General features: G+C 42.7%; 1 protein-coding gene across 6 annotated transcripts in view; it reads right to left on the bottom strand.

Moving 5' to 3' along the window:
• The window catches only part of SLC39A10 (solute carrier family 39 member 10), a 122,135-nt gene that overhangs the window by 10,125 nt on the left and 90,296 nt on the right, over positions 1-21,714 (bottom strand). For 4 of the 6 annotated variants that reach the window (XR_012764971.1, XM_075429742.1, XM_075429741.1 and 1 more), the window contains 8 exons: positions 18,073-19,143; positions 16,846-17,047; positions 10,486-10,655; positions 9,288-9,506; positions 7,797-7,917; positions 5,477-5,845; positions 3,579-3,659; positions 1,597-1,787 (listed from right to left, as the gene is read on the bottom strand). Coding sequence is in view for 5 of the 6 variants with exons in the window: in XM_075429742.1 (XP_075285857.1) it covers positions 1,597-1,787; positions 3,579-3,659; positions 5,477-5,845; positions 7,797-7,917; positions 9,288-9,506; positions 10,486-10,655; positions 16,846-17,047; positions 18,073-19,134 (2,415 nt within the window). In the remaining variant the exon portion in view is untranslated. The remainder of the gene's footprint in view (positions 1-1,596; positions 1,788-3,578; positions 3,660-5,476; positions 5,846-7,796; positions 7,918-9,287; positions 9,507-10,485; positions 10,656-16,845; positions 17,048-18,072; positions 19,144-21,714) is intronic. The other 2 variants (XM_075429743.1, XM_075429744.1) reach the window with 2 other exon arrangements.

The raw sequence follows: 21,714 nt of genomic DNA, 5'->3' as shown, positions 1-21,714 counted from the left end.
GTCGGGCAAGGCTTCTTGCAGAATTGTTTTCTTTTTAATAAATCTGAGTTGTATTCACCAAGTAATACAAAACCTCATCAGGGAATGGTGGTAGAATTACTCTGCCCATTCTCACCTTCATGTTTTTTGAATGGAAAGATCTGCACATAATTCAGGTTTTGTAATCAGCTTCTATAGAGACACGTTATTGCTGTTTCAAATCTAAAGACGCTCTTCAGAATAATCCAAGAACATTCTGGCAGCTGCTTCAAAGCCTAGGAAGAGGACAGTGCTCTGTCTCCATAACTTCCAAGGCTTCTGGTCACAGGCACGAAAAGGGAGAGCATGATGAGCAGAAGTGGAGGTCTCAGCTACGGACAGTGACAGCTGTCACACAGTCCCACACCCCTGGAACTGCACAGCCAGTAACAGACCCCTTTAAGCTAGGAAAAAAGGTTATTTGACAGTAACCAGTACTGTGGGCACACTCCCCATCTCTGTCTTCAAAATACTTACTTTTACTGTCAAAATACTTAGTATTTACTGTTTTACTCTTGTATATTCACGTTTCCCTGGAGGCAGATCTCCCTGAAGCGCCTCATCCGAAGAGGCCCTGCCCCGCTGCTCTGCGCAGTGCTGCTGCCCCGCGGCCAGCGCTGCCGTGCTGCAGTAGCTGACGCAGGTACAAACAGAACTTCAGCCAGCAGCTTGGCAGGCATGAAGAAGAAACTTTCCAGAGGAGGCACAGATGTTTTTTTGACATCTGGTGGAATATGCTCCGGATTAAAAAAAAAAGCTTCACCTTAGCATTACTATAATGGGCTTTAACACTGCCGGTTATCTACTTTGACAGCGTGTCTAAGGATCACTAAACCTACTGCTTTGTTAGCTACTGATGTGACCAGTTTTCAGGGACCATATAAAGAGTCTGGTCCTGTAACAGACAAAAAGTAACACCCTCCTGAAGCTGAAAGCTGAATAGTTTCAGCCCTAGAGATTATTATAGAGAAATCCAGATTGCCTAAGGACTGATACCATGTGCACAAGAGCACTACTGCCTGAAGGGTCTGGCTCTGTGGTGTACACACACTAAATGTAATGCACCTCTGCTGTTCTTGAAGCAGCAGCGTTCTTCCACCAGATAATTTTTTAAAAAGCTAATCACCACAAGAGCTATGTATCACCAGCTGTTCATGCTAAGGGCTCAGACTAAGCTTTCCAGAATCAATTATATGAAAAATAATTTTAGTGAAGAACAATTCTTAATCCTGGATTGAACTCCAGCATCTAATGCTTCATCCACAACACCAGAGAATCATCCTATCTTTATTAGCGGGAAGCATGAGTGTCTTTCCCAGCCTGCCTGTAGTTTTTGTTTTTTAACAGGAGTCACTGGCAGACTTTGGTAGCAGAAGCCCAAACAGGCAAACAACTATTCAACTTCACTACATTTCTGAAAGCATCTGCAACACCTTAAAAAGTCATAGAACAGAAACAGCCACCTACTCTCTAGATATTTTATGTGTTACAACAAAAAAAGTTCTGTTGTAGGTGCCACTTCATTCCTAGGTTTTATGCATGGAATGCAAAACCGACACAGACTCAAGACAACCTTACCATGTCAACCAAGGCCACGTAGAGGAACATGCCTGCAGTGATGGCGAAGATCCACAACGTGATGTTGTTGGCATACTGTCCCACTGCCGTGCCTATCAGCATCCCGACGTAAGCCATCATGGCAGACAGGAGGTTGTACACAATGGCTTGCTTCACTGTCATTCCTGCTTTAAGCAGCACAGCAAAGTCACCTGAAATGGAGACAGAACACAGGAGTTTAGTGCCACTGCTTCTCGGGACAGTAAGCAGAGAGATCAGCCCACATTCCCGATCTCACCAATGCAAGGCACTGCCAAAGTGAAAACGCTGCTACGGAGGCTCAAAGGAAGACTGGGCAACAGGACATGACAGCTCTTACCAGAGCTGTATTTATGTGCAGCAGTCCCTTGATGAAAACATGATCGAAAGGCGCCTATTCCTCACGCTGATTGTCAGAAAGGTAGGAGTGATTAATGGTTAAAGGTGAATGGAGGGGTCTAGATCTGGTGCTCCCACAGAGAATCCATCTGTGCGTACAGACTTGTCTTTACTTCACAGAGGTTCTTCATGGCACGTAAAAACCAGAGGCGTAGTTTTGATCAATACCTGTGAAAATTCCTCTTCACTATATACACCTCATTCTGCAAATTCACGAGGAGGGTAAGGAGGCATTAGTCCTCACAGAGGGCGACAATGAATTTGAGAAATACAGCACTAGGAAGAGTTACATTCGGAAGCAATGACTTCACAGCCACGCTGAATCAGTTTGCTGGTTTAAGACACGCCAGGTTAACCTGTTTTATTTTGAATTCGGGACGGCTCTGCTAAAATTGCTGATAGAGGTAGACGTTCTATCAAGATTAAATTTTCATGTTGTAATCAGCTCTGGTAGTTTTACTCCCTTCAAACTGGACTCTTGTGAATATGAGGAGTGGAAGACGATATGCAGTCATAAGGGTAATATTCTCATGTCAGATATGATAGAAATTAACTGCTCAATCTAGAATCAAAACGAAAAACAGGTACAGTGAACTACTCACTTCTCGTACAAGGTTAATTTGACCGTGTTAACCTAGCACGATATAAGCACACCAGTACAAACTGCAGTCCTTCATGTACCGCAGCAGCTTCACTTGACTAACGATTGTGTAGCACCGCTGTCAAACCACGAACACCTGCTCTGCTATTTCCCATCTGTGCCCATTACTTACCTTATACTTAGTATCTGCCCATATGTAAAACGCTTTCACTCATCACCTCTAAGGGGTTTTGGAGTGCTTGTTTTACCTTACTTTACATCATTCAGAGCTGGCAGCTCATCAAGTAAGCAAGCTGTGAGTGCATACACAGTTTAACACAATTTCATGCTACTGGCAAAAAAGACGACTCCTCTCGAGCCGCTCTTTTTGTCAGCCTCAGGGTGCACTAAAATTCCGTGCAAAGTGCCGTACGGCTCACAGGAAAACACAAAGTTTCATCATGGTTAGCTAACCCCAAGAAGAAATGCTTCAGTTAGGGGGGAAGAACCAACGGCACTGGCAGCAACGCCTGCAGGCTTTCCCCTGACCAGTCACACATGCCCGCTGGACTCGGCAACAACCGGTACAAAGCATCTTCTCCACCAAGAATTTTACTGAAGTAAACTCGTGTTTACTTACACAACTTTGTGTAAGACCATGCCACACAGAGTAGTGTGAAGCTCTCTCATCAAACGCAGAGGTGTACCACCTAAACGTAAACTGGGTGCTCCTAAGAACATTTTACAGCATGTTCAGAAAGCTTCCCAGAACTGCTGTAACTAGGTACCTGCCACCGTAATCCTCTATTCACAGTCTCGTTACGGACTCTGAAGCAATACTGCTCCATTACTCTCTGCAGTTCTGGTCACCCTTGCAGCACCTGCACTGCATTACACTTATCAAGAGGAGCATCACAACAGCTTTTAGATAAGTATTTTGCACAGATGAAGAGACTGAACACGCTGAGTTTATAGAATTAGTTACCTAATTCATGAGGAAGCTCATGACAAAATACTGCTATAGATGTACTGATTCCTCCTGTCAGTCCAGCACTAAAAGCTGCTCCTAGGAGGAAAAAAAAAAAAAGAAAAAGATTCAAATGATATTTTACTATTTTCAAGTCAGAAAATTTAATCAACAGAGGTGACACCCTTCTATTAGAACGCACACTCTAATATTTTTTCATTATGTCTGTGTCCTGTCTGTATGTAAACTGAAAATACTGGAAGTATCCTGGCTGTGTATTACCACCTCACACTTTATTACTAGCTTATCTGAAAGACAAATCCTGGGAGAGGAGAACACCACTGAGCAGAACAGAGACAGAAAAGCAACAAGCTCATAAATAGCACCACTTCCTCATTTTTAGGATCTCTCAAGTACATCAGGACAGTTAAGAATGCACATGAGCAACAGTCTAGCCCTCTGCTTCCCAGGCTGGAAATCCCAACTAATATGTACTCATAACCTCTCTGTTTCCCTTACGCTTATTTGCAGAGCATGTCTCAGCAACATTACTAAGCCAGACCTGGAAAATAATACAGAGAAAAACATCGGCATAAATCTCTTTCAGTAACTTTTGTGTAAGCTGATTTAATTCAATCAGCTTGAGATTCATACCTGAAATAACTGTGAGATGAGAAAACTGCTATTAAATTTCTGGACTGTAGCAGAGAAAGGCAAGGAAGAGCCTGAGGTGAGCAGTCAAAACAGGCGAAACAAAGCAGAAAGAGAAGACACAGTCTGAAGACAGAGAGGAAATGTAACTTTCCTCTGGATTCCTCACAGTTTGATACATTAAAAGGATGAACATGCTTTTCTAAAATCTGCATTTTACCAAAGAGTCAGGTGTTTGGGCTCAGCACAGGAATATTTAGAAACGGAATTTCGGTGCAGTGACGCTCTCGGCGGATGGCGTAGTGACCCTGCGTGGCCCTCGGAGCCACTGTCTAAACGTCTTACCTGTTTAATGTGACACTCGAGCAAAAAGTTAACTTTTTTATGGAGTTTAGTTTAGCAATTGTTTGGAGACAGTGGAGAAACTGTAGTAGAGTCCATTGGTAACTCCAGACCCTAGTAAGTAGCTTATCCCCTATCCTTCAAAACAGGCGTGTTCCTTCTGCTAGTAGCTCCGCACGCTGTGTACTCTTAGTAGCTACCTTCGCAAAAACTTAAAATTGTGCACTTCAGTACTCTCGCCATCATTTTGACTCATATGACATATACTGAACTGTAAAACACATTAATTTGAAATCACATTTAGAGGTCTACGTGAATCAAAGTTGATTTAATAAATCTAATAAAATCTGTTTGGTGCTTCAATTTCTTCCACATTTGGCTAGAAATAAATCTATACTGACCATAAGCCAAAACAATACTTTGCTCAAACAAAACTTAAATTATCCTAAATAGTACTGTATTATTATTTCAGTGACCTGACTCATAGCACACTTATTATGTACAAGTACTGTACAAGCCTATGCATTAATAATAATAGAAATAGTATTATTATTATAAATAAGCCTGAAAGGCACCTATTTATTATTCCAAAGCAAATACGAAGACCCAGGCAGCAAACGTGCATTACACATGCTCCATAACTCACAGGGAGGTTTGTCTGCACCCGTCTCTATTTGGCAGAGACTGCTACTGTCACTGCTAGCCATGCAGTAATCCTGGTGGAAACGGTCACCCAACATTGACAAAGGGAAGACCAGTACCACTGACGGCCGTTTAATTTCCACTCTGCAGGAGATTAAACACTGCCAGTAACCGCAGGAGCCCACTGGAAGCCTTACCTGCGATCACTGCTAAGTTAAACAGTACCAAAGTGACTAAAGGTAAGAAGAAACCGTTGAGAAATGCTCAGTGCTTTTGCTTACCGATTGCTAAGCCATCACTAAAGTTGTGAATGCCATCTCCCATAATTACCATCCAAGCAATGTTAGCTATCCCAGTATCTTTCAGGTCTTTCCCAGAGTGACAGTGGCCATGGGAATGATGGGAATGTTTGTGATGCCAGTGGTGACTGTGTTTTCTAGCTATCATTTTATCTTCGCCATGGCTGTCATACTCTGAATCATGAAGATCATGGTCTTGGGCAGCACGCGAGACATCATTGTGAGAATGGTGCATATTGTTGTCCTCTTCTACGGCCAGGAAGTTTTTGGGAGGGGATTCCAGCTGCCCATCTAAATCAGTCAGTTCCGTTTCATTGAGTCGATCTTCAGATAAAACCGAGTCGTCTGCTCCTGCGGTGAAGCCAGTTGGGGGAGACATTGCATTAATTCTCATTTAAAACGTCACCAGCAGCTACTGCGTCGTGGAGCTAACAATCTCACTGCTTTGCGAAAGCAAAAGAAGCATTTTAACACATCCCAATCTAGTAAAAACTTTGTTGTCAACGTTCAGCCAAAAAAATAAATCTCTCGCTGCCCCTTTTTTCACGAATTTGCAAGTGCAGCACACAGAAGACTCCGCTACATGGCAACAGCACCGTATCCGTCACACGCAGAGCCCGTTTTAGCCTCGACCTGGGCTTGTGTCTGTAATTTTGCTCCTGACAAAGTTTATGGCTCAACACTGGAAAAGGACAGTTGCCAGAACGATAATAATGGCTTATATACTGCGGAGGGAATCTGAACGGCTCAGGAATCCTTAACCGGCTGCTCTCTGTGCACGTCCACAGGGGTCACAACTCGGCCTCCACCGAGCGTACCGGGCTCTGCCACCGGTACAACAGCTCTCTAAATAGTGTCTGTGCGGCGTGCAGCCTGGTGTCAGACCCTCGTGCCACGCAGTGAGCTCCTTCAGCACAGCTCATTGCCCTGCTAGAAATCTGAGCCATTTTTACAAAGAAATACAAAGTGAAAGCAGTGCAGGAGGCGCACATGCAGGACTTTTCAGTCTACTAACATTTCTAAAGTGTTAATAAACAAATGAAACTGGAAATCAGTGCTCCAGCAACAAAACCAGTGGTGGAAAAAAAGCAGTTCTGGACAACGAAGTTATTAGCTCACAGTAATTCAACAGAAATATTTCAGGGTCAAAAATAAGCAAGCGGTAAGTGGAATTCAAAAACCAGACACAGAGTACCTAAGCAGCAGACAAAGTGTTCTAGATAAACAGGCTCTTAAACATCATTTGGAAGCTGTTTAAAAAGAAAAGCAATGGCCATTCAGGTCAGTGGTAGTGGCACTGCAGTTCGAAATTCAATCCAGCACGGGCTTCCCGTGCCTGTAGTAATAACGATTTACTGAGCAGCAGAGTGCGCTTGCAGAGGAACAGTGTTATAAAGCCAGGACGTGCTCCATGTTATTGGAAGCAAAATTCCTCTGACTGCCCGTTAAAAGAAAAGGAAGACATTTCAAATATCTGCACCACCATCCTCACAGCTGAAAGTCTTTCTGTGTTCTGTGACAATGTCCCAAATCCGATTTTAGGTTGTTTGGGCGGAGAAGGCTACAGTCCTAACTCTCCCTTTTCCAAACTATTCAAATGAACAAAACTGCAGTTGGATAAATATAGCCTATGGGGTCTTCATCAACAAATTAACTCAGCAGCCACGCAGATGACAGAAAGGGAAGGTTCTGCAGCAGAGCCCTTCCCCTTCCCTCACCGCCTGGAGAAGGGTGATACGGCTGGGTACCTGCTGCGCGAGCGTTCCGACTGTCAGGAAGGAACAGTATCTGAAAGTGCTTTTGCATAGTTGTGGAACATTCAAGATACTTGGTTGTATTTATGAAAATAAGTTAAATTTTGTTTAGCCTTCTCAGCCAAACTCTAATTGGGCAGAGGCTGGAATCTTCAAAGTGAAAGAGATATCCCCTTGCAGGTTGTGCGCGTTCATTTTTGATCTAATTTTTTGCCAGGGCTGAGCTAGGCAGGCACAGCTTAACCAAAAAACCACCCTGAATACAAACAAATTAAAAAAGCCCCAAAGACCACAGCCACCCAAAACCTGACTGCTTCAGAAGTCTGAGAACCATTTGTATGGCACATTAAGAAGTGTTCAGAGCGCTCTCAGATCTAAGGAAAACAAAATAAAAAAAGATTTAATAGGGAAAGCCTATTAAGTCTTATTAACAGTGATTTGCATAATAGCAGCAAAACCGTACAAGAGGTTACATGCTACATGCCACAGGTTACATGCCATTACTTTGAGCCTCCTCATCAGAGAAAATGCTGAAAATAAATGCCTACCTGCAAGGGGTTTGAGCTGAAGCCAGTCAGCATCTGGTCTATTATTTAATTTGTGATCGGAAAGTTTCCTTCCAACTGGTGATTCCTCAGTCTGCTTCTTCTTGCACCATTTCTGCTTACTCTGCAACAGGAAACGGGGAACATCCAGTTAGTGAAAGGACAGCGATGGAAATAGCAGAAACTGAAATGCTGTCCAAAAATCTCTTCAAAATAGACGAAGGCACTCTCTCTCCATACGCCTAACAGAAGGTACGTGACTACAGAGCACTGTCTTTTTAAGACTCAGCAACGCTCTCGATGGCAGTGGAAGTTCTCAGCTCCCTACCACCCAGCCTCTCTCGCTCCCAAACACGCAGGCGGAGGGTAACGGAGCACTGACAAGGACTGCCCGAACAGCCCAGAAACATGTCTATGCAGGTTTACTGTATTTGCTGGTTTTGTTCAAGAAAGCAAGCGTACAGCAACAACAGCTTCTCCATTGTGTTCAACTTTCCTTTTTTTATACTCCTACAACCTCCTCCTTACAGAGAAAAGCTTGCTGCCTTCCTGTCTGCAGCCCATACAACAGAGACCATGGATTTGCCAAAGCAGCCTAGGGCATGTAATTATTTAATTAATCTCAGAGAAGATACGCCCAGTGTGACAGCTTTTAATCTCTTTAGCAGAAGATCTAAGAAATGCCTCCTCCAGCACAGAAAATCTGCTGCTGCCTGTCCAGCTGAGGCAGCAAGTCTGACGTGAAAGCAGAGAACTTTACAATTTTCCACACTCATTTTGGCAGAAGCAGTTATAGGTTCACCAAAATAACTTTCTCCCCAAAGTCCAACGATGGAGGCAAAAGTTAGAAGTGTTTTTATATTGACTGCTGAAAGAATACGGCTCGAACTTCTACCCACCGTCACGCTCCCCCTGAGGTACTCGCTCTCCTTTTATACCATCCCCATGAATACAGCATGCTCCCAGCCCTAAAAATCCAATCATTCCTAGGGAAACAAGTTAAAATTTGACAGGCAATTTATAGAAAGTGGGAGGTCTGCAAATTTGAGTATTTTCTCATGTGGAAAATCTGAATACTTCTGCGACACTGGCATCATTAGCTGACAGTGCACAGTGAACTTTCCTGTAAATGGCCTGACAACTGGCTGGCTCTGTTACCAGCTCTTTCTTACACACCGCCTTTCGTATTTTAAAAACGATGGCGCTTTAGAGAAAGAACTGTAATCTCTTTTACTTAGATCTACCTCAAAATACATCTGGCCGAAAAGCTGCAACCTCCTCTATCAGCCTTCTACTCTGTCTTCCCAAATCACCTCGTTAAGAAAAGCAACCTCTTTTAGAAAAGGGTTTCCTCGCGTACAATCCAACGGAACGCAGGTTAGCAGTATTTGTGCTGTCCACAGAGGAACGAATGATCACACAGACAACTCCTCAACCCTCGGAAGATAGCTTCAGGTAGGAGGTTTTAAAATAGCACGCAGTTTTAGGGCATACCTTTTGTTTATTGTAATGCTTGTACATTCTTATACAATGTTCAATGATGAACAAAACGTAAATGCCTCCAAGCGCCACAAGACCTTTCAGCACTGGATCATTTTCTTCGAGAAAGCCTTCAGCCCGTACTCCATGTCCGTGGGCATGCCGATGAGCGTGCTTGTGTTCATGAACATGACCTTGGCCATGGTGGTGACTGTGGCTGTGGCCTCCATGTGACTAGCAGGAGAGAAAATAACACCACAGCATGAGCTGGTGCCGTCAGGAGGCTGACACGGCTCCGAGCTCAGACGACAAAATATGTAACCTTGCCAGAAAAGAAGCATAAAAGACTTTAAAAGTTGGGTTGTGCCTTTTTTTTTTTATACAAACACATATTACCATAGAAATTTTTCATTAGACTATTCATTACCCTCATCAATCAAAAAATATTCCTCTGGGGAATCTTTAGGGGGAGACTGGGAGAGAATCTTCTAGCTTCAGCTTTTTTCTGTCACAATGCTGAAGATAATGAGACTGTCACAATGCTAAAGATAATGAGCCCAACACTCAGAAATGTCACAAGGAATTACCATTCCTACACTCCCGTCAGCAACCAAACCTCATGATTTTTTTAGCTATTGCAGTCAATTACAGCCTTAGTTCTGATCTGAAACAGAAACTTGCAAAAAAAACCAAAAGACTGAAAACTTATATTAAAATTTACACACAGAAAACATGTAAACATTAGTCTTTCTGCTAAAAAATTAAGGTAGCAAAATTTTAGAACACAATTCCCCCTCTAAGACTTACAGTATACCATCACAAATTAAAAACTGCTTACCGTCCCTGGAACCTGGACAACTGCTTGATTCAGCAAGTCAGAGGTTACTTTCTCCCCAAAAGCTAGTAACCAGCAAGGCTAATCCCCCTGAAATATGTTTATCAAGAGACAGCAATACTGCTAAATTTAAAATACTCTTGTCGGTCTCATCAGACGTTTTATGCTGTGACAGAAGTTAAACTATGAATACACAACAACTTCTTTTCCTTTTTGTTAGTGAACAGCAAGTCAAACACTGTTTCAGGCTGTCCCTCAGAGCCAAGCCGATCTCCGTCTGCATCAGTGAGCAGTTATTTGTTGACACTTGTCAAGCCAATCTCTGCAAATTCTATATTCGCTTACAATTAAGAATGAAGTTAAGGAAACAATACTTACGTGTGGCAGCAGATGGAGCAGTGCATCTCCGCTCATTGTTCCTACAGCCAGAGCTACCAAGAAAGTTAGAAGAAATTTGAAGCACCCTTGGTTAATGATGGGAATCAAGATCACCCCTAGCAAGGAAAGCAGGCTAATGACGGTGATAGAGATGATACCGCAAAACCAGGCTGTGGGGAGAAACGAACACAGACAGGTTATCAGAACAGCCCCTGTAAAACTTCTAAGACTGATTAATGACTTCCGACTGTCATTTAAGAAGATGACTTTCCTTTAGCCTAACTTGTGTGACTGTTCCTTCAAAAAGGTGCTGAGAAATATGATGGCAGGGCTGAAGCCCATGGCAAAAAATGCCCGGGCTCGTACACAGTGCAGCACAACGCAGTGAACGGCATCCGAAGACCATCAGCCACAAAAGACCCAGCAACACTTCCCGAGTGGGAGTTCCGGGCTTAGCTCTCCAGCCCTCAACGAAACACAAAAAGATTTCATGCTGGAACAAAAACAGCTCCGCTGCTGAACTTACTAGGGCTCTACGAGGACTAATTCATATTTAATGTTTAACACAATTCTGATGCAAAATTGAACTGGACTCCGTATTTCTCCTCCTTTGTGAGGAGTACCATGCTCAGTCAGGCACCACTCATTTCACCTGCTGCTTCCAAACACACAGTTTGACTGATGAGAAGTAAGAGTCAACCTTTGACAGGGGAACGTCAAAATCTAATGCTACAATAAGAGCTTGAAGAGCTGAAGGCAACTTGCTACCAACAAAAAGCAGTATATATATTTTTCTGAGAACCTCTATTGTTGTCATTAGAAGAAAAAGTCATAAGGGGATACGGTACACTCGACATAATCCTGTTAATTAGGGAAGATATGCAAATTTCTGTATGACATAGAAAAGGAGGAATTACACAACAAATAGATCCTACAAGCAAACAAACATGGCTCTTGCAATCTGCATCTCACCCTAATAAAATGTTTTTTCTTCTACTTTTGCAAATCATCAGTAAGGCTAAGAATTAAACACTGTTGGGTGTTTTTTCCTCTCCTCCTGCTTCTCTATCACTTCTCTTGTTTCTTCCCATCACAGCAACTTCAAAGAACAGTAAGTAAAAACTGCTTAACGCCAACACCACAGTTCAGAAGGTTCAGAGTCCCAAAGGCAGGAATAGTTGGTACTCCTATTTTATAAACATTAACTGTCTGGGCTGAGGCCTTCCATGAACATGACTTCCTCAGTCTGAACTTGTTTTTTATTTTTTAAAGTTTTAGCCCAAATGCTTCAGGTTTTTCTAAGGTCTTTTCCTAGCTTCCTTCTTAATCAAAACCACCTGCACAGCTTGCCAACTTTACTGAATGTTAACAACTCCTGATTCAAAATCATTAGCATCTCCATGCTTGCGTGCACAATCTGACTTCCCTTACATCTATGAAGGTCCACTCATTTTTGATCAAGTGGGGGAAAACATCCTGGGAAATACAGGGGGAAGGAGAAGAGAGGAGGAATGGATATGTTGTAGCTGCTCAATGAGTTTTAGAAATTAGCAGTCCAATGTCCCAAGAATTCTATCTGTACCAAATACACTACAGACCAGATTTGACAAGACTTTGCCACTAGAACTGTGGCTGCTGCAGGCCCGGTCTGGTTCAACACCAAAACTTACCACATCTGTTGTTTTAACTTTTATTTTGGGATATTTGTTCTTTCAAAGTCTGTAGCTGTCATTCCGCAACAGTGCAGAAAAGCAAACAATCCAATTCAAATGCAGAAGCTACAAGAGCACATCCACCAGGAGAAACTGACTGGGAAAAGCTTTAGAAAGCACGCGGCGCACACCAAAATGCATGTTGATAGCCAGAGGAAAACAGTTGGTGAAAAGGCAAAGACTGCCACAGATGAGGAGCTGAAAACCAGAGGCTGGAAAACGGGAAGACAAAAGCATGCTGAGAGCGGGCGCAGCACCTCGCTGCCCAAAACCCTGCCCCTACACAGCCTTGATTCATCCCCAGAGCACTTCAGCCACGTCCACGTACTCTGGATTCACAGGCTCTGCGGAGAGGAACAGCGTACACGGACGTGTAACTCAACACCGAATCACGCATGCACACACGAGGAGCCCAAATAAAAACTACACAGCCCTTTGGCAGGACACTGGATCTCCAATCTGGGCACCGGCATCATGATGTAAAGTGCCAGGTTTAGATGACCAACAGCCTTCCGTGGAGAAAAACGAAAAGGAGATCATGCAAACTGGCTTAAGTTTCATATATCATAGCATAGATTTGGCAAACGCATCTCCGAAGGGCTTACACACTCTTAGGCATGATACATTAGCTAAACCGTGATTGAGATGAGGCACCTGCGTGTTAGAATACGGAATCTGTGCATCTCTCAGATCATGGTCATCAGATTCTGTCTCTGTTTAAACTCTTAAAAAACAGTAAGAAACCAAAATTATCAGCAAAAGGTTGCTGGCACAAGTCAAAGATAAAAAAGGTATTGTACACCAAAGCTGTGCATGACCCCACCGTTACATATATGTACCAACACTCCTCATATAAAAAGGACCACTAAGGAAGACTTATGACCAAATTCTGACACAAAATGTTACTGAAGGATTTCATTCAACTGTAGTGTTCAAAACACTACAATACTATGGAAGTGGAACTAATATGCAGTATTACGAGCACTGCAAGAGCTCTCAAGTTATAAAAGATCTTGTTGTAGAACACCCCTAGGAACACTGCACAAAGCTTGGGCAATGAGCTGAAGCTATTATGCACTGGCTTATAAAAAATTTCTGTAGGAAAAAAACAAGAGGCAGGTGACTGAACAATTTCTGCCGTAAGGGACCTCTGTTCAAGCAGTGGGTAGCAAACAAAAGGCAGCTGCTCGCGCCGGCTTCGGACAGCTACCTGTGAATTACAGAGACTCACAGGGTAGCGAGGCGGCCTCCTCGCCCGGCCGGGAATGGTGAGCTGTCGGCAAGGAAGCCCACAGAAAGGCTCCGCTGGGCCACGGCCTGCCTCCGGCGTCCAGGGAGCATCAGCAGCTGCACCGGCAGTTCTGCAAGGTATCTCTGGTCTGAAATGCTTTTAAACAACAGCTCTAACTGATCTCCATCTTTAAAAAAATGGCTCAGTTTACTGGAGAGCAGCTCTGCGGAGAGGGACCTGGGTGTCCTGGTGGACGACAGGTTAACCATGAGCCAGCAGTGTGCCCTGGCTGCCAAGAAAGCCAATGGGATCCTGGGGTGCATCAAGAAGAGTGTGGCCAGCAGGACGAGGGAGGTTCTCCTTCCCCTCTACACTGCCCTGGTGAGGCCTCATCTGGAGTACTGTGTCCAGTGCTGGGCTCCCCAGTTCAAGAAAGATGAAGAGCTACTGGAGAGAGTCCAGCGGAGGGCTACAAGGATGGTGAGGGGACTGGAGCATCTCCCCTACGAGGAGAGGTTGAGGGAACTGGGCTTGTTCAGCCTGAAGAAGAGAAGGCTGCGAGGGGACCTTATAAATGCCTACAAATATCTGAAGGGTGGGTGTCAGGAGGATGGGGCCAAGCTCTTTTCAGTGGTGCCCAGTGACAGGACAAGGGGCAATGGGCACAAACTGAGGCACAGGAAGTTCCGTCTGAACATGAGGAAGAACTTCTTCCCTCTGAGGGTGACGGAGCCCTGGCCCAGGCTGCCCAGGGAGGCTGTGGAGTCTCCTTCTCTGGAGATATTCAAGACCCACCTGGACAAGGTCCTGTGCAGCCTACTGTAGGTGACCCTGCTTCGGCAGGGGGGTTGGACTAGATGACCCACAGAGGTCCCTTCCAACCCCTACTTCTGTGATTCTGTGATTCTGTATCACTTCTATGAGCTCGATTCACAGCTGGGTGTACTTTGCCTCTGAAGTTGTTCAGGAGCCCTCAAAGGCAAGAATGCCACCTCTTCCAGCAGGTACGCTGTGGAAGCTCAGCTGAAAATCCTCTGCTGGAAGGCGCTGCAGGACTGTCTGCCAATTACAGGAAGAAAACCCAAGATGGCTTCGTAAGTTTTCAGTCATCAGTTAATTAAGTTGCTTTGCTGTAGAAAACTGCACTATTTGAACTGAGGGAAACCTCACAGGTCAGTACCAAGGAACAGAAGCAGCACTGGTCTATTAAGTGTTTTGGAAAGCTTTAATTAAGGCTAAAGAAATCCCCAGAAAGCTAGAGTTTATAAATGTGTGCATCCTATCTTTGGCAAATATTTCTATCTAAAAATGTTTACATGAGCTCAGGCAAGCCCACATTTTTATTTTAGTAGAATTCTACAACCTGCAGGTTAAGTTTGTCCTACCCCTCCCACAATCCCCATCTAGCAGTTCTTTTGTGATTCCCTTCCTTACTTAACAAGGGAAAATGGTTACTGCATCAGCCGAGGTCTCACTGTGGTGAACGCAGCAGCACACAGGAAATTGTTATGACGAACAATTTATCACTAGCTAAGCAAGCTGACCTGTTCTAGAGGTTACTGTTTGTCTTCAGAGCCAAATCTCTAAGTTAAAAACCATTTTTTTACAATGAATCGGCAAATGTGTTATTTATATTCAAGATATCAGATGCTGTAAAACATGTTAAATATTCACAATAAACTTCACTAATTTTGCAAATTAAGTGTCTTAAAATGGTAAAGGTCTTCAAGCCAAGTTATTCATCAACTCCCTTACTCATTACAGAGAAAGAAAATGTGTTCTTTTGAAAAGAAGCACTCATCTGCAGAAACCTCCTCATGAAACTGGCTCAAAGCGTGTGCAACCTGACAGCTCTGTACATGGTTTCAACATTTTAAGGGGCCGAAAATGCTTAGAGCTACTCTACGAATCCTCTTGGTAGTAAGGCAGGGGTCAACTCCTATTACAATGAGACTACCCCACAAAACAATTTGCTGCCATATAAAACACACAGTATATTCAGTTTACAGCAATCTTTAAACAGTTAACGAGACAGCAGCTATGTCACTATAGGAGATTTACGTATAACAAGTTAATTACGACTCCAGCACCGTTAAGAAAGATTACGAGCAATGCATTGTTTCCAACAGTTATTAACATCTACGAGAGTGCAGTCACTTCAAGCTTTATTTCTAAAGATGCTAATAAGCACCTCTGTACTAATCAATATTCACAATTACCAATATTTTTATTTTCAAAACATGGACACTGTAGCCAAGATTTCTTATGATTTTTGAAGTTTCACTGCAGTTAAACATCCGTCAACAGTTCTGTTATAACTTATGAAAGATCGCAGTAGTAAACATATATTTAAACAGTACACTCAGTTATGGAATAACAAGGGGTGCTTCCCTCAAAGTAACAACTTTAACAACAGGAAAAATACTTTTAGCTTAGAACTGTGGTAAGAAGAAAAAAAAGTCTACTGATTTTTACTCAAGGCACACACACAAAAAAACCGAAAACTGCCGACAGAGGATTTTGATTATATACTTCTCATATGCTGAAGAGAAGAGTAGTATAGAATTATTGACACTGGAAGTCAGAAAAGGGAAGTGTTGTCAGAAATGGCAATTTAAATGTTCTTGTATCTTGCTTAAGTCTTTCTATTTCTTAAGCTCACGAAAAATTCTGGATGTCAATTCTACAAATTTGCATCACTGCTAGAATATAACAATGGTAACACCTGAAATCATATTTTCCAGTGAATGAACCGTGATGAAGGTGCTGTTCTCTACTCCTGAACGAACAGATCCAGGTCAAATTTATTCAGAAAATTTGTGCCAGAGTAACACTGCAGCTTCCCAACTTGGAGACAAACATATGGACCACCTCAGGCACACTAAGAGACCTAATATATTTTAAATGATGGGAATAATCCAAACTGCGGGTGGACCTGCGCATCCCTAGAGGTCCTTCTGTCTCCAAAGACTCTGTACCTTGCCTACGTTCCTACTACAGAAGACTCCAACGCCTAAAGATACGTGGGAGGAATCCAGGCCAAAATGCCCAGGCCATAGACCCAATGATAGGATATCACACCTCAATGATAGAAGACAAAAAGAGAAATAAAAATAAGCAAACATAAAATAAAAAGTGAAAATAATGAAAAAGGATAAAAAGCTACAGGAAAGTAAGGTCGTAAGGTGTGCCTCCCTCAGCCGTGGTTCCTTATGAGAAGCTGTCACACCACCACACAGGATGCTGTCTCTCCTGACTGAAAGGAGCACGCCATCCCAGCATTCTCCTAATAAATATGTTAAATTTCAACCATTCCTTTACTCTACAGTCAATGCTAAGCTGTATGACATTTCAAACTCTGAAGTTAATATTTACAATGCAAAATAATTTTGAAGGCTTTACATGTTACACACCTACCTGATGCACCTGTTTTATCTTTATTCTCAATTGATGCATTTTTACTTTTCATAAAATCTCCAAGCTCGTCGTAATGTACAATACAAAGCCTCCTCTCAATCTGGTACAGCAAAGCAGGACACATGTATACAAACAGTTCAGGAGATATTGGAGAGCTGGCTTCCAGACCATAATACCGTAGCAGCTGGGTAACATTTAAGCACTGCAAGCAAATTGTAGAAACAAATTAAACATGAAAGTAACTATTTCATTTAAAATTACAGTTATGGAAAATTTAGCATATGATTTGAGAACACAAACAGAAAGCAGAAACTCAGGCCCACAACATTCCACCAGCGCTAAAACACGTCTAAGCTGATCTAAGTGGTTTATGAGGGAAAGAAACAGTAAAAATACCTGCGCTACAAACGCAGTCTCCAAACACCTACATAATTTTTGATAAACGTCAATGAAAATGAGTTTCCATATTCTTTACCATTACAGAGTACAAGCTATGAAAAAAGAGCAAGAGGAAAGGCGTGGAAGAACATAAATCCAAAACAGGTTTTCTAATACTTCTCTTTACCTACCAGCCTCCTGTGTCTGGAGTTTCACTTTTTAGTTCAGTTTAAAACCTCAAACTTGGCACTCCACCCTTTCCTATCCTGACTTCTAGTCCTGCTTCTGTCAACTGTAAAGGGGAAGGGAAAGTATGTTTATGGTCCTGGCAGAAATAACGGATGCTGAAGGGAGAAATGGAAGAGCTTCCACTGCAGAAGCTACATCTACATTGCTTCACAATCTCTTAGGACAAAGAAATTAGAAGCACATTGAAAAGACGCAGGTGTTTCTTTTAGTCTCCGTGCAGCTTCCAAAAACGTTAATGATCTTAGATTCAGAAAGAAGTCCAAAAAAGGCGTGTGTGGGGGAACTATTCACTACTACTGGGAAGGGAAGAAAGCCCACCTGTAAACAGGGTACCTCAGCAAGCTTTGAGGATCTCCTTTATACAGATAAACAGGCAGGAAGCTAGATGTCTGAGAAAAGACGGGCGATGGGCAGACAGAAGGGACAGCCTATCAGTTTAACTCGGTGCTGTGGCAGTCACCTCCAGTGCTTGTTTTCACTGTGGTACCTGCATTACGCAACGGTCGCAAACATGCTTCTGCGTTACTCGTGGGTATGCGCCTTCAATTACTGTGCAACAACAGCGCAAGTCAACTTACCGGTTCTCCACTTCACACTCACCTCTTCGTGATCATGGTCATCTTCGTTATGATCCTTATGACTACGTGTTGAAAAAATTGCATGTTTTCTTACACTAATCTGCTTATGAGGTGCCTCTCGCTTGCTGGTATGGTGGTGTCCGTCCTCACGACCTAAACTGGAATCTTGATGTCCATGACTAGTAGAACGATCACTACTGTGTTCATGATGGTGTACGTGCAAGTGAGATGCATCGTGTACATGATCGTGTTTATGAACACGATTGTGCTCGTACTGATCACCTGGATCGTGATCTGGGGCATAGTCCCGTGTAACACCTCCAGAAGTCTCGCTGATCTTCTTTTGCTTCTTCTTCTGTTTCCGCTGTTTTCTTTCTGGCTGATCCTGAGTTGTGTTTGTCTCTGTTGAAGGTTCATGGTTCTGTTCTCCATGTTCACCATGACTAACCGAATCATTACGAGAATGATGGGTACCGTTACGGTCATGATGATGTAGACGAGGGTGGTGACGATGATGATGGCGACTCTGGTCATGAACGTGTCTGCCATCCTCCTTTATTGATGACAATACTGCGTCTCTCTCGGGCTCACATTTGTGATTTCTCTTTGAAGCCATCCCAATCGTGGTTTGCTTTTCTGAATCTGTGTGGCTGTGCGGATGGCTATGAGAGTGAGAATGCTTCCCTTCCTGTACTTCTAAGGCATATAAGTGAGAAACATGATCATGGCCAAGATCGTCATGATTTATCATCACTACTTTCACCTCTCCCAACCCAAGACTTGTTAACAGTTTTTCCAGGCCAAAAAATGATAATCTTCCATTTTCACCATAACGATCAAATATCTTTTCAATGTAGTATTTTTGTTCATTTTCAGCTTCCAACGTTGAAAATTTACTCAGCATAGATTCTGTTCCTCCACTCTGGAAGTAGGATGCATTTGAGATCTGATAGTCATCATGGTAGTGTACATGCTCCTCTTTAGGACCATGGGCATGTCCATCTTTATTGCAATGATTGCACTGATGAAAGACAAATGTCAGCAAACAAACGATGCAAAATTTTGTGTGCATGTGTACCTTCATCTCTGTTTCCTACAAGAAACACAAGAGGAAGCACTTAGGTGTAAAAGCAGTCTCAACATTTGTACCACATCAGTATCAGCCTGGTACTTCTTTGTACCGGTTGAGTGACTCTCAAATCTTTTTACATATTGGCGTTAACAGAGTAACAATTGGCACTATTTTTACTGCAGAAATTGTATTAATGTATTTTTCTTACCCAACAGTAAGATAGACTCTGTGTATTTTAGAGATGCAGTCTTACATACTGTACTTACAGGAGGCAGGTACAAGAAAAAGATCAGCATTTACAGTCAGTCAGAACAGAACATTTTTGTGTCTCTTTTCAGAGGCATCTATGCTTATGATAACCGATAATATTGAAAACCATCTTAAAACACAAGTTAAAAAGAATAAAAATGATTTAAAATCAACAATACCGTATTTTCTTATCTCTGGCAATGGCAGGCAGCTAATACAGTTGAAAACCCACATATCCTTTCTCATGTGCTCCACTAACCACACACACTGCACAATTCCCTATTTTGATTGGTAATTAGTGATTTGAAAATAAGTTGTCATTAACCAACTTCAATATATTGCTTAAATGTTTGTATTTTTAGTACTTTTTACTTACAAAAGCTTACTGATTTCAAAGATCTATGTGGACATTAATTTAAAAATAAGGTTATATGGAAAACATCTGTTTATACAACTCAAAAAATGCTGTTAATGCTGACACAGTCTAGCTCAAAGTAGTTAGTACTGATTTTCAGAAGTTATATCACCTAGACAATGTGCTTTTCAATTTAGTATTAAATACAAGAAACTTACTATTCAACATCAGGTAACGAAGAGGACACTGCAGAAGTCTATCTTGTGTTCAGGGTTGAAAACAATTCGCAATTTTACAAAACATGACAGCTTTATTTTGTTTACATCTGCTAGCAATATACATATACAAAAACGGAGTAATTTTTATAAAAGAAACTTTTAAGAAAGCAAAAGCAAGTTTATGTAAGAATGTTATCAAACTAGAAAGCTAACAATAGGCCAAGAACCGTACTTTATGACTCCTGTTTTCTAGAGACTCATTTTGTGTAAAGAATAATGTCTAAAAGACGTTTGGGTTTTTTTTTTTTAAATATCCATTTAAACACTGCCGGGGTTTTCTAGCAACACTTAATTTGTTCTGCTTGGCACCAAGCCAATAAACTGTGTAGCATTTACAACAGTTCTGGTCGGTCCGCGCAGCGGATCACCAAGCCCTCCGACCAGCAAAGGAGCAGACAACGAGAAGAAAGAAGCCTGGAGCCTCCCGATCCCTCTGACCAGTGGCAGGACTACTGTGAACGGTTTAACAGAGTTGGCTCAAATAGACAGAGGAAACAAGTACGGGAGCAGCGCTTTTACACATCACTCGTTAAATTTAGAATCTGACTGCGAAGGAAGCGAGAGCAGGGAGAAAGGGCAGGGACAGAGCTCCACTCCCCTGCTTGCTGCATGCTCAGATGCTGCCAAAGCACCGCAGCAAACGCGAGGATGTCAAGCGACAGCAAGACGGGTCGAGTACGCTTTCATCTCCTTCTACGCTGAAAGCGGTTTTAGTTCCTTCGGCACACCTCGACTGGAGCTGCGGCTCACCCTGCCTTCACAAAGACGCACGTGACCTGCTCGCCACATCCCAAAATGCTGCTGACTTTCAGCCAAGAAATGGTGAATTTAGTCGTCCTTCTCAAGCCCACCCCAGCCGCTACGACCTGCTTCGTGACATCAGTCAGGAACGTGCTTTGCAGCAAGGCACAACATTTAAAGTCCGTTTTCGTTGCCTAAAATATCAGTGCTTAAGCACTAGCAACCACATTGATGCACCAAAACACAAAACACCTCTTGGCAGCTCCTATACTTGCAACAGGTTGACAGAGAAAAGGAACCAGAGGAAAAAAAGGAAGGGGCTATATTTTAATGACTTCATATGGCAAATAAATGAGTCAACACAGAAGACTGGGGAAAAAGTTTTTCCTGTTAACCCCTACGCACACAAAAGATGAAAGTTCACTTTTCACTGGAGCTTCGAATGCTTGCAAGACTAAAACAAAGCTGAACTCTCTTTTGCAACACTGACCCAGTTACGAATGTAAGATCAGAAGAATATCTGTCAAATGGAGGCATCTACATCAAAACTGATCCCAGGGGCACCAGACAGGTCAATGGGTAATCATTGCGTACTACTGGGTTTTTTTTATAAGCAACTGTTCAACCACCCATCTGGAATGACTGCAGTTGGTCTCCGGTTCAGTCACCTGCGTTCCTGTGATTTATGGGCTGTGACAAACCTTCTCAAGTCATTTCGTATGAGTTCATCCCCCATATTTACTGAGGTATTATTTCCACACAGTCTTTTTCACTCTCAGACTCTTTCTAAGGCATCCTTAATGCCCCTATAAATACATCACCGGGACTAGTACAGAAACATTACAAGCACCTCAAAGCACCTTCCAGCAGCTTCTTCCATTCTCCTTTGAGGAAACAGGTAAGTACAGATTTGTTACCGGTGGAGTAGAAAGAAACAGGTTGCAAATCTTTATCCAAGAGTCACTGGAC

This window comes from Opisthocomus hoazin, chromosome 9 (assembly GCF_030867145.1).
Source record: "Opisthocomus hoazin isolate bOpiHoa1 chromosome 9, bOpiHoa1.hap1, whole genome shotgun sequence".
In the NCBI taxonomy this organism is placed as follows: domain Eukaryota; kingdom Metazoa; phylum Chordata; class Aves; order Opisthocomiformes; family Opisthocomidae; genus Opisthocomus; species Opisthocomus hoazin.
This window is presented reverse-complemented; position numbering and strand designations above follow the sequence as displayed.